This window comes from Macrosteles quadrilineatus, unplaced genomic scaffold (assembly GCF_028750875.1).
Source record: "Macrosteles quadrilineatus isolate MER2022 unplaced genomic scaffold, UCM_ALF_1.0 Scaffold_8__2_contigs__length_117827958, whole genome shotgun sequence".
Lineage (NCBI taxonomy): Eukaryota > Metazoa > Arthropoda > Insecta > Hemiptera > Cicadellidae > Macrosteles > Macrosteles quadrilineatus.
The window spans coordinates 62,568,503-62,582,530 of NW_026542601.1; the positions used below are offsets into that span (position 1 = coordinate 62,568,503).

General features: G+C 34.5%; 1 protein-coding gene across 1 annotated transcript; it reads left to right on the forward strand.

Annotated features, from left to right (window-relative positions):
- LOC129000178 (ragulator complex protein LAMTOR2-like) lies at positions 1–13,053 on the forward strand. Its single transcript, XM_054427122.1, has 3 exons — positions 1–203; positions 9,165–9,327; positions 12,824–13,053. Exons 1-3 carry the CDS (start codon positions 136–138, stop codon positions 12,968–12,970), a joined length of 378 nt encoding a protein of 125 aa, XP_054283097.1. The 5' UTR covers positions 1–135; the 3' UTR covers positions 12,971–13,053.
- Positions 13,054–14,028: the final 975 nt, after the last annotated feature.

Below are 14,028 nucleotides of genomic sequence, written 5' to 3' on the forward strand. Positions count from 1 at the left end.
AGGGAATAGTATAGTAGATCAGCGGAGGAGATAGCAATTAACCTTAAAAAATATAATTTATTCGTAAATTGTTCTATCTCATATTTCAACTGAACCTAATAATAATAAGTTAATAATTAAAATATCATTTTAGAAATGCTACGACCGAAGATTTTAACTCAGGTATTAAGCCAAGCAAACACTGGAGGAGTTGAGAATACACTGTAAGTAATAAGTTAGGCCTAAGGTTAAGTCGTTAATTCACTGTTTAGGCTCAATTAATCAAAAAGCTGAAACTATTAAGGTCAATGTTTCAATTTAAAATTAAAGCGAAATCTTTTCAGGGCCGGGTTTACCATTTTGGCGCCCCTAGGCCCAAATAATTTTCAGTCCCCTAGGCTGGTCATATAAAGTTACTTTCCTTCAAACCTTTACTAAAAGCTATATCATGCCCATAGGCCTAACTTAATTGCTTGAATACCACTTCTCGTCGGAATTTTATCATTGCAAGTTTTTTGAAGAATTGACTTGTTTAGCCTTAACAAAATGCCGTCTTAAACACTTTTAGCAATTGTATGCTCACGTTTGTGGGACTGAAAGAGAACAACTCAACCGACCGAACATTCCTGCAAAAAACATGGCAATGGATTCCAATTTCAGACCCAAAAACATGAACTCCTTACAGTACGGTATGTGGTAACTTACCATAGATTAAACATAATGTACTCCTTTAGTAGATTTGTCATGATTATGAATTAGCTGAAAACAACTCGTATTATTTAAAAATTGTTAATCCAAAATATAACGATAGGCCTATAATCCTAAACAATAGGTCGTCTCCTGGTTAATATATTAAAACACATCATAAACTAAATTATCCCTAAAATAATAGAAACAAAATTACGTCAAAACTGACGTCCAGTGTCACCAACATGAACTAGACATGAAAACACTTTTGAATTAACAATGTGATAAGAAGTCAATTTGAGTTCTAGGCTATGGTTCTATTTAATCTATGGCGATACTGAATGTAGGTTATATTTCCAAAGCAAGATTTGTATTTGTTGTTTTGGTTCAATAAATGAGTTAAACAGAGCAATATTACTGCAACCATACCGATCCTTAGGTCTGAGGAGAAAATGACAGCAATAATGGTGCTTTGGAGGGTATTGAACTTTTCTAAAACCTATTGCAAACTGAGATTAATATTTTTTCAATAATTTTAAAGATAGGCCTACATTTATAGTTTTTTTAAATATTCAGCACAACGTGCAACGTAGGCCTATTATATATTTTAACTTGATCCTGCAGATTGCTGTAAACCAATCAAAAGATTAGTTAGTAGGGTAACGTTTGTTTTGTGAGGTGAGAGTGGTAACAGCGTCTAGCACACATGCGCCCCTAATCACTCCGATCAGTAGCGCCGAGCCAGCATAGTGGCAGTGCAGTGGCAATACGATGCGTACCGCTCGGGCGCTTGTCAACATCCCTACAGACTACCCATATAACCGATGAAATTGATGCGTAATTCCACGAATACTAGAAAAATACCAGCATGGATCATAAACAATAACAAAATGACGTTGTTGGCCCGAATCCTATACTAATAGCATTGAACATATGTTTTGGCAGTTCCATTTAAGCAATGTTAAATAATGTTTATTTTCGGGCCAAAAACGTCATTTGTTTTTGTTTATGATCCATACCGGTATTTTTCTAGTAATCGTGCGTAATTCTGAAAAAATAGTTAAAATTTTCTAGCAATTATTTCTTCCTATGAACCCAGAGTTTTTTTTTAAATCCATTTACTTTTATTTTTAGATAGGCTATAAAAAAAAATTCCTCTCGGCCGTGCGTTCTTTAAGAGCTCGCGCCCATAGGCCCGGGCCTATTGGGAAATCCGGCCGGCTGTATCTTTTGCAGACCCAGATGCCATTTGTCGGTCGGCGTTTAATTAATGAATTAATCACTATTCACATACGGTAAGTAGTGTAAAATGCACCTTAACAGGCAACACTTTGTCATCTGACTCCTAAAGTAGCCTTTTAATTCTATTCATAGGTAACCAAACAGCTTAAGAATCAAAAACCAACCTTCCCTTTTGGTTGTTGATTCCGTTAAAGCTAAATAGCCGAAGTTATGAAAGTTTTGCCTCCTAGTCCTATCTAACATAAAACCAATGTTAGATAGTAATAAGACCAGGGATTGGATCGTTCCCCTGCACAGGAATGCCAATGGTGTGGAAGCCAGTGTTTCCACACGACCAAAAAATTAATCCCGCTCACTGGGTCCAAAAATCCTGTTTAATCCAGCTTTTGAATCATGAAAAATCCTGTTCTATCCCGCAAGATTTTTTTTTTTTTAATTCTGAGTGATATATTAGACGTACCTTGTGTTTAAACATTACTATTATATTTTGCTACAGTAATTTTATGAATTGGGGCAAGGCCACACTAAAAAAGCAGGCTGTAATGCTCGTCTAGCATGACGTTACGATAGAAGACGGCAATGACGTATTTTTGCCATTTGTGATCAGCTGCTTGTTTTAATCTTTTCATGGAAAACAAAAATATAACCTTAATTACGTCATTGCCGTCTTCATGATTGACGAGCATTACGGCCTATTTTTTTAGTGTGGCCTTGATTGGGGTTTATTGTTCACTAAATAAAGCATAAAAAAAAACAGACGTCATAGCTGAAAATCCCGTTTTATCCCGCATTCCATTTTCATCCCACTCATGCTCTAAAAATCCCATTTCGCGCATATGGAAACACGGGTTGAAGCACAAATAAAGAAATAAAATAAAAACAAACGATTTTTATGAATGACTAGACCTGGAGACTGAATCACCTTTATTCAAACCCAAAATATCCTCTGTATTCAAACCAAAATTCTGGACATTGGTTTGCCTAATTAGGCCTATAACCATTGACTATATAACCACAACTAGACTTGCCGAGCATACGGGGGCATTGAAGTTCAGGCGAGGACCGCGAATGGACGTAGTACAGGACCGTGTTGCTAGGAGCTGCCAGAGCAGCACCGGTACTGTTATGTACCGAGCACGGTCCACGGAGCGGAGCGCTTTAGTTGCGGTACAGCTGCCTATGAGAGCACACACTTTTTCGCTCGTCATTTTTATCGATCCCTCCCCCCCAACTTAACCTTCGCATCTGCTTGTTGCCCGCCGGCCGCCATGCGCCATCCACTGTAAGTGTATGCAGGTCGCGGTCCATGTACAGCTGCCTATGAGAGCACACACTTTTTCGGTTGTCATTTTTATCGATCCCTCCCCCCCCCCACTTAACCTTCGCATCTGCTTGTTGCCCGCCGGCCGCCATGCGCCATCCACTGTAGGCCTAAGTGTATGCAGGTCGCAGTGACCGATTCTGCGCTGAGTTCACTCGTGTACTGTGCAAGGGCAAGCACACTTCCAGTTTATCTTCAAGTTTTACAGTACTTTGTTACACGCTATTATAGTCGTACATTATTACGTTAAACTCTTATTTAAACAAGTAAGCCTCTGTAATGTATCGCTTTCCTTAGGCAATATGGTTATTTTTGCCTTAATGATATTTTGATAAATATATACTGTTAACATTTTCAATAAAACGTGTTGTTAGTTTACTGAAAATTAAAGAAAAATATAGCTTGATATTAATACAGGGTTTATTTTATATCAAATTAATAAATATTTCTGATACTGTGCGTCATTACGTTTATTTTATTAGGAAATCATTATAAATGCCATATTTCATACGTAGTTAGAACTTAGTGTTGTGAAATAGCAAACATGCATTCTCTTACGGCAATTGTCGGCTTTTAGCGCCGGCAACAGAGTCATAAACCATCATCCTTCTGCGAATGGACAGACCCTTCCTCACCACTTTTAGAAAGTTGTAACCCCAATCAAGGGTGAGGAAGGTGTCTTTTATCATTTACTATATAACCACAACATTGTGGTTAGCTTTTATTCATTCAGTGTCAATTATCAATTATCAATTATCAATTATTTAAGATGGGGACGCCACTATGTGCGTATTTTAACCCAAATATGAGTGAAGGATGAGTGTAGGATGAGTGGCGCGATCTTGTAGTCTTGTTAGTGACTAAGGCCGACATGTTCCTTAGACACAGCTGTTAATTAATAGCCCATACAGCTAATGGCAACTAAGGGACCTACAGTTTATAGTGGAATCCGAACCACATTTTTCCTTGTAATTTACGAATTGGTCTAATTATCAGGATAGTACTGCGGATAGTCGTAGTACTCACTAGTGCGGACGTTAATCCACACCAGTGAGCATCGCATCCACAGTGCATCCCTATAAATATCCACAATTCGTGACCTCCTAGTAGCTGGATTACAGGACGACGCCACCCGTCCCAGTCAATAAAACGTGTTGTTAGTTTACTGAAAATTAAAGAAAAATATAGCTTGATATTAATACAGGGTTTATTTTATATCAAATTAATAAATATTTCTGATACTGTGCGTCATTACGTTTATTTTGTTATTTATTTACATTTGTTTTGCCTCGGGAAAAGATTTTTTACCCAATTAAAATGAACAATTTACGCACGGGTCCCCTCAAAAATTTTTATCAATTTATACTAAAAAAATGTTGATTGATGTAGTACAGTTTAATTTATAACTAGTCTCGACTAGCATCGCATTATCAAGTTCGTTTTCGTATTCCTCTATAGGACGTGTGAGGCAAATCCCTCCTTGTACATCATTAGTTTAGTGCATCATTTATACAGTCCACTTAATATCTATTTTACATCAATAAATTCATAGTTCATTTAAAGTGTTAGTTTTCTTTTATTATTTCCATAACATTGGCACATCACACGCGCCGCAACAACCCATACATAGATTTTTGTCATTATCCATGTACAGATTTATTTTAAGTTATCATTATGAGATAAATTCATCCAAACAAAATTTGATAGAAATATATTAATATATAAACAAACACTTGACTTTTTAACAATAAGGTTAAACATTAACATGACAATTTTAAATGTACATTTTTATGATTCCCCCGTAAACATTAATAAGCGTACAAACAATTTTCAATGAAATAAAATGTACGTTTTTAAACTATAAAAAATTGTTTCAAAAGTTATTTAAGTTTGGCCAGCACTGCATACTCATGCCAAAAGTAATCAAATAATTTGGCCCACAATTACTAAGCTTATATTTTTCATTTTGTACTAGTAAGGAGTTTCTCGGAGTTCTTTTTCAGTCGTTCTACTTAAAGGATTGTTGTGATTATTGATCAGATCATCGAATTGAAATTTTAACCGTAGTGATATTGTAAAATAACGAGACAAAACCGTTTATATTGAGTGTAAAAAGGCTAAAGATATTGGTAATTAATTGTAACCTAATTGAAGTAGTTAAATCCCACTTTATGTTACAGTTTGAAAATATAAATAATTAATCCAGCGAAAATTAACTATCTTAAACAAACATAATATTTAAAAAAATAAGTGCATTGGATTACATTTGTTTTGCCTCGGGAAAAGATTTTTTACCCAATTAAAATGAACAATTTACGCACGGGTCCCCTCAAAAATTTTTATCAATTTATACTAAAAAAATGTTGATTGATGTAGTACAGTTTAATTTATAAAAAAGTATCTCTTCTTAATCATTAAATAAAGCAGATTAGTACGTAAATGTATACTGTCTGTGTATACTGTCTTCGACTTCGATAGTTGACTCATACCTTTTGTTGTAACCGTTATGATATGTTCATTTTGAACCACCAATATTTTGAAATTAATAATTTGTTTGAATTTTTCCAACATTTTAAGCTAAAAATGACACAATTAACCAAATATTATGTAATCATATTACAATTAATATTATATTTAGGGATGGACGAGATTGGATTTTTAGTTCGAGACGAGACGAGACGAGATTTTTTATTTCTCATAAAATTTCGAGACGAGATCGAGACGGGATTTCCCTTCTCATACACAACGGGAAATGCACGTTCAACATTTTTACCTGATTTTGTAACATTGTTAGATGACTGTTTAAATACAAAAATAATGATAATAGGAAAGAATATTTACAATCTTTTATTAAAAAACATCAGCATAACATTTTTTTATTAATCACGCCTAACTTATTAAAAATGCCTACGATTAGAAAACATAGTGATATCAGTTAGGATAGAGTTCAACTTATCCTAAAATAAAATAAATCATAAAATAAAAGCAATATTAATTTTTATAAAATAGTTACTTGTTTTGACTTTTTATAGTACAGTAATAAAACATTCCTCACACTGCTTACACTTAACAAAACTTCTCAAATGTTATTAAAGTAATATTATTAAAATAATTAAAGTAATATTTAAATTTAAAGAATTAATTAAATAAGAACGCCTTCACAAAGGAAACGCAACTACAACACGCTCCTGTATTGCGGGTATTGCATTGACTTTCTGCAGGCGTTTTTAATTTTTTTTTTTTTTTTTTTTTTTTTTTTTTATTCTTGTCTCGATAAAAATCTTGGCCAAAAAGAAATCTCGTCTCGTGTAACAAGATTTAAAATTTCCCGAAATTTCGAGACTTGACCATCCCTAATTATATTATATTTTAAGTATGTAATGAAATTCGCTTAGATTACATACCTGTACGAAAGAGCTTGCTGTTTCTCTTTGTCCGTATACGGCTTTGTTGTCTGATTGCAGTGGTTTATCTGCATAGCAAAAAAATCAGAAACCTTTTCCAGCAAATAATCTTGGATGGCTTCGAGTAGCTCCGATTTGCTTATATTCGGTTTTTTACCTTTCAAACGTCTAGCAGCTTGTTGGTACCTTTTTCTAAGTTTTATCTGACTTTGAAGTTTTCTGTACATTCGCCTTTTATTGGGAGTCATTTTACCTGGAGTTGGCTTGTGTCCTTTTAATTGGTTTAAGCTTTTTGAAAAGTGGTGTTGTGATGGGGCTTACTTCTACGGGAGGCTCGTCTGATGTAACTGTTGTTGATGTCGTTGGGGTAGTGAAGAGTGATCTACGGGAAGTTGATGGTTGACTCGCTGTCGCAGCCAACTGTGATGTGGTACTGGATGCTTGTGCGGGGGTTTGTGGACTGTTGAGAGATAGGCCGGTTTTATGCACCGCGACAGTCGCGTGTCACGGCGCGACTCAATTTCTATTGAGTTGACAAACTGCCGCGCGAGCGATAGGATCGCAGCTTCAAAGAATGTGTCGCGCGCGGTTCAAGTTCTATTGGATCAAATGGGCACGTTTATGCACCGCGACAAGTAGTATTTTTCATACTCCACATGGTATATTCTCCATATATTTATATTGATTAATGTTAATAATTAGTATATAAATTAGTTCTTTGCCCTTTATTTGTAATATAAATTACATCATTATATTATATAATGACTTTTAGTTGGGGAAGAAGATATGGGAAACATGTTAAAATTAGAGTGTTTTATAGTTAAATTACACACAAAAGGTCTATCATATTTCATACTCAAAACTTACCTGTTCGCTACATCTTAATTTTTTTTTAGGTAAACAATGTCTTTAACTAGTAAACAGCTATAGCTTGAAACGTTGAAACAAATCCTTAATCATTAAATGGGACAATCTAATGTATATTGGGAAATATTTTATATGTAAATGCATGAGTTTGATGGCGTAATCAAATCTTCCCCGACACCCTCATGAATAATTATAGAATAAGAAACAATAACAAGAATACAATAATGCAATAACTTTAGCCAATAACTATGTCTCGTTACCAACCGCATTGAATCTAACGGCATGGCGAACCTGAGTAATTCGTGAGTTCCACGACTCTTGTAGATTCTTTAATAGCGTTTTTTTACTATTAGTTTTATTATTGTTATTAAGAACACACCTGTACTCATCTCACAGCTTGAACATGTGTAAAAAACCCACGTAGGTCAGAAGCCTTCCGTTAAATTAAATCGTGAACTCAAAGCTAATTAAGGACTAAGAAAGGGTAATGAGTGTAAACACCGACATAATTTTAAATAGACCGGTTTTTTCAACCAAAAAGTTAATTTTATTACAAAATATTTAAAAAAATAACCCAATAAATTAATGTCGTGATGGTGGAATTTAATAGTTAAACATAGAAATTATTAACTACATTTGTAAAGAATGGGTATTACAGCAAGCCTTGCCCCAGTCGTGGATCAATAAACTCGACGTTCATAACTGGACGCGCCTGCTCTGATAACGAGCATTGTTGAACGACGCAGCTGTCGGTAGTTCTCGTGTTGGCAACCACACAGCGCCACAACATAGAGAGCAAGCGATAACATTCCAGCCACATCTGCTAGGCGCGCTGCGAAATTTTCTGGCTTCAACTGCTACTATGGACTCGGGAAGTCTAGTTGTGGTTATATAGTCAATGCTATAACTTAACTTGGTCAACTTAATAGACCTGCTTATGTCAAAATATCTTACCGTAACTTATGTATAACTAGCTGGCCCGACAGACGTCGTCCTGTCCTTATGTGGTTTTATGTCAAATGCTCGTTCATTTTCAAGATGAGCTCGTTCGCATGGCTCAATCATGTCCTGGTTGAAGTTTGTTCGCTACGCTCACTCACTTTTAGGTTGGAGCTCGTTCGCTGCGCTCACTTGCCTTCAGCTTAGCTCGTTGGCTACGCTAACTCGCCTCCAGGTTGAAGTTTGTTCGCTACGCTCACTTACCTTTTGGTTGAAAATTAGCTGTTGTCATAAATTTAAAAAAAAAATAGTGCTGCACCCTGTTGGTTAACCTATTAACTTTTTAATGCTATTGAACATCACAGAATCAAATTGATTAGTTGAACCAGCTGTTAAGATTCTTTAATTCCATTTAAATATGAGTACTGGTACTCATAAGGTTAACATGGGAAACTCCAGAGCCACTGGGGCGGAGCCCTTTTGACGGTTCTGCACCAAACTTCACACAAACCATCCTTGAATAATGCCTGAAAGTATCATTACAAACTGTCGAGCGGTTTCGGAGTCCATAAAGGACAAACAAACATACTGTTGACAAACATACATTAGATTTTATATATATAGATTTAAACATATATAGGGCCTACTTATACCAGATGTGAGGTCTATATAGTCACATCGAAGTTTTAAAAAAATCTTGAATTTCACCTAGTCCTTTTTTCCAGACTACTGAACCACGAAGGCACTCTTCTAGCGTACAGTGGTTTTGGAGACAGAGATGCTACAGTCATAGCAGCAATAGCTAGCAACATTTGGTCAGCTTATGAAAAAAATGGGCGAAATGCTCTAAAAGAAGACAAACTGCAACTGGTTCTAATGGAGTGCTCAGTAAGTTGACTTTAGAAAGAAAAACACTATGCCTACTACTAGCATTAATTATTTGGAGTTCATCCCTTGGGGAATCTTGGTTTTAACCAATAACTTATATGTGGGTAGATCAGGAGAGATATAACTCACAGAGTTTTTCTTTTTATGGGTAACTAGCTGTTTGCCTGTTCTATGTACGGGAATCTTGTAGTAAGTTAAAACCTTATATTCAAAACAGGAGTTGGTTTGCATATTTAGTGTGCATTTTTCCAGATATGCTGGCAAAACTATTACTGTATACTATAGGAATACATATAAACCTTCGCAAATACAATATCTGACAGTTTCAAAGCTAAAACGAATGTTTTGCAATTAAATGTCACTCGATCGTGTTCGTCCATATTTTATATCTAATGATAAAAGGAATTGCTTTAGAGATCTATTAGGCATAGCCCTAAGGTAGGCCTGTAATTGAAAGTTACTTTTCACACTGGTTAAAAGTAGGCCTAGTTAAAATACTACCTTAACCTCACTACTGCACACTTTATTCGGGTTGAAATTTTCCTTAACAAAGGTGATCTTGTCTTTTCCACGAAACACTGAGAAATAATGACATTCATGCGTTACCAACAGACATACACACACAAATACTGAATTGAATTAGGGGATTTGCTGCGTTTTAACCAAAACAAATTACAAACAAAATAATTATTTGAAATTTTGATAGTGTCATCAAATTTTATGATAGGCCCTAATCGTTTTTAGGCTTTATCAAACTATAAAATTTGTGTAAATCCGTTGGCAAATATATAAATAAGTAAATAGATACACAGTCCACAAAACATTTATACGTTAACAACGCCAAGTTTAAAAACTCAAAATTCTACAACTTGCTACCACAACAATTTAAACGTCTACACAACAATAAAACATTTGCCCAACACCTAAAAAAATACCTCACCAATAGACCATATTACAACATAAACGAATACACAGAGGAACATTCATAAACACACATACGCCAGCTCACTTCGTGAACACACAGCGAAATCCCGTCATGACGGAAGAACTATGACGATTCCCCGATCTACGGATTATCGAAGGTAAAAGATGGTTTGCTAAAAAATCGTTCACTCATGTTTCATCATTTTCATAGCATAAACTATTTTGGAGTCCGGACCGAAAATGCAAAAACTATACAGTAAGACATCAATTTAAATTTAATAAGAAATAATTATTTCCCTTTAATAGCATTATTTGTAAGCAACTTTTAATGTTAACATATTAATGACAGTTTGAAAGAACCACCTTTATCTAAACAAAGGTTTCTTATTTAAAAGATTGCGTAATCTCTAAACGATAATCAGTACATATATCTAGCAAACATTTGGAGGAAATGTGACAAAAAACGCACAAATCTTGGGTTTTGGACGTTTGTAGTTTTACTTCCTAAGTAGAAAAAGTACCGATATCGTTGTCGAAATGTAAGTAAGTAGAAACCAAAAGTGACACATTGGAAAAGCGAGTTTAGCTACATCTGTAAGTTAAACTTCTGTTACGATCACAGCGAAATCAGAAAGATCTTCCGAGATCGCAGCAACATCCACAATCACCCACTGCACTTATGATTTTTTACTTTGCACTTTACACAACTGTCCTTGAAGCGCCGTCAATGAGTGAAAACCTTTTTTGTATGCTATTGGTGACGATGATTAAATAATTGTAAGTTGCCCAGCACTAATACAACACTGATTCACGGTATTTTTCCCGGTTATCAAAACTCAAGAACAATCGTTACGCTTGCGATTAATTAAACCGGTTAAGTAAGGCACAACGTTTTTAATCTCACTTGATTTGGATGTGCTAACAAAACTTGATCGGAAATGGTTGCAGTATTTGTAAACAACTCTTAATGTAAACATATCAGTGACAGCTAGAAGTGAGAACTAATCCAAACAGCTGATCGTTATTTCATAAAGTGTATAGGTTTACAAATAGGTAATAGGTCTACATTGGGAGAAAATTTGACAAAAATCGAACAAAATTGGGTTTTTGATGGTTCGTTATTTTGTTTTCAAAGAAGCGAGGCCATGTTTTTATAGCCAAAGACACTCTCACCAATTCAGTAAATACAGAAAAATGATTAGAACCTTGATCGGTACTCTAGTTTTCTAGGAGTAGGCCGCGTAAAATGATATTTTGGCGTCACAGACGGAATGACAGAATGGAAAACAGACAGGCAGACAGAAATTGAGATATAAGACTCGTTTCGGCTTTCTTAGGCTACGAAACGTAAAAATAACCAAAAACTGCATGATTCTAAGCAATGTAGGCCTACAGACAAAACTGTAATTCTATTTATATAGATTAAATCATAAACACTGTATTAAATATCTACATGCATTTTCAATTTGTACATGTAGTTTAAATATAAGATAATAAGTTATGAGAATAAAACTGCTCTTGGCTACAAAAAGCACACAATTTAGATCTAGGCCTACTGAAACAAAACAGAGAGAGACAGAATTGCACTCGGAAACTTAATGGCGCGAGGACACAACCTACTACTTTGCTGTTCTGTTGAAAACCCTACAATTTTATGCTGTGTCTTTCATATTACCTGGGCAGTTTCTGACCATATAGCGAGGTAAATGTTTTTTTATCAATTCACAGTTAGACAAATATTATTATCATTACAACAAAGCTAAGTTATAATAATTGCATGGTTCTCTACCATCATACTCTTTTATACACTTTTTAAAAAATTTGTTCTTTTATGGTTTTTAACCGAATGGCAAAAACCTTAAAGTGTGAAAGGAGCATAAGGATTGGTAATAAAGCATTTCGGTGATTGATCAACTTGCTGACATAATATTTACATGTATAAAAGGTTTAATTTTTAACCAAACTTTCACATTCTAGGATGCTGGGCTCTATCCAAAACCCATTTTACACATTATTTAAGACTAGGTCTAATGCATGGTGGAAGTGAGACAGGTACGTGCTACTGCACATCGTAGCTGAGTGAGGGTGGTGCGGGGCAGGGTATTGTGACATCGCCTTGGGGGCAAACAGCCTAGCGACCATATCGAGCAGTGACGCTGCTCTAATAAAATCGTAATTTGAAATAGTTAGAACCGTGAAAAGTCCTGAAACATTGCATAGTCATAGACGATTAACAGGATGCTTATGATTTAAATGTTTTTCAGCTCTCGATCGTTTTAAAAACTATCTCGAGCTGGCAAAACCTAATTATTGGCCCTAGGTACAAAATATACCATTTAATTTTGTAGCTAGTTATAATTTGTATTTTGTCTGTGGAATCAGCAGTCATAGACAAACTCTGCCTGTGCGCCTGCTGGGTTGCTATAGTTGTACTCCTTCAATCACCTTAATTTGTTATTATGGGTATTTAATCGGTATGAATCATTAAGGAATATTTAATGTAATACAAATTTAATTGTAAACCCTCCAGTAGGCCTAATATGACAAAATTTTCATATAACTTTTTTTTCAGTCAGGTAAAGTGGCTATCACCCAAGTGGCTAATATTCTGCTGTGTCTTTATGCCCAAGAATCTGTTGGATTTGGCATCCTACGAGAAAAAGCGCAAGCCCTGGCTCAATACCTTGAGGGACCTCTTCGTCTAGTCACTACATCTTAATTCTTGTCTTTCAGCCATAACCAAATAAGTTTTACTAAATACTATTGTGTACTCTATGTAAATAAAGTTTATATTACCCACTATTTTATCTGTATTTTTTTTCTCAATATCAGAGAAATGATTAACAAAAAAAGGATGTACAAGAAGGAGCAAAAAGAAAATTACGCAAATCACATAATTTAATTATCTGGTACAAAAACAAGCATGGAGACACCATATTAAAATTGTCAACAAAAATATTATTTTTATAGGGAAAACAAAAACTAGATTTTTTGACCTAATAATGTTAATGAAACACATCTCTATGTTACTATCAGGATTAGGTTAATGGTAAAATACTCACAGACCTAAAAATGAACTGTGAGAAAAGTTAACAGATCCAAGTTATAAAAGTGTTAATAAATAGGTACTTTATATTCGGGCAGTGAATGTACAGTTCTTATCATGAAACTTGACATGGTTTCCACTCAGTGTAATATCTTAAAAAAATACCAATACTTACAACCCACAATAACAATATATAATACCTTATGATTTAAAACTATCAGACAAAAGTACAATCTTTTCCCGATATAAAGCTAACAAAATGTTGTAACAATAGATTTTTTGTTACAACTGCCAACCATAAATAATATTTTATGTTTTATTGGTAACTCAATCGCTAAACGATTTCATAGAACACAATGTTAAATTTTGAAATGAGTTTAGGAATGAGAAAATGAAAAAAAAAAACTAAACAATCAAACTGGTTTTATACAAAGTTTTTTATAAAGAACATTATTTATTACTCTAAACAACTAACAACTCTGAAGAATATAGGCAAAAATAATTGTTCTTCTCTACGAGGGGAAAAAAACTTCATCATAATATGATGAATTAAGTTTCATGTAATATGAAAGTTATCAAACAAAGATTAGAAAACCATAACTTTTGAAAAAAATATAACATAATAATAGGATTACGTCAATTATTAATAGATTTACTTAATTCATAATTAATTGTGTTTTAATTGTTGCAGCATAATTAAATGCCATACATAAAGGACCAACCCAAAAGGT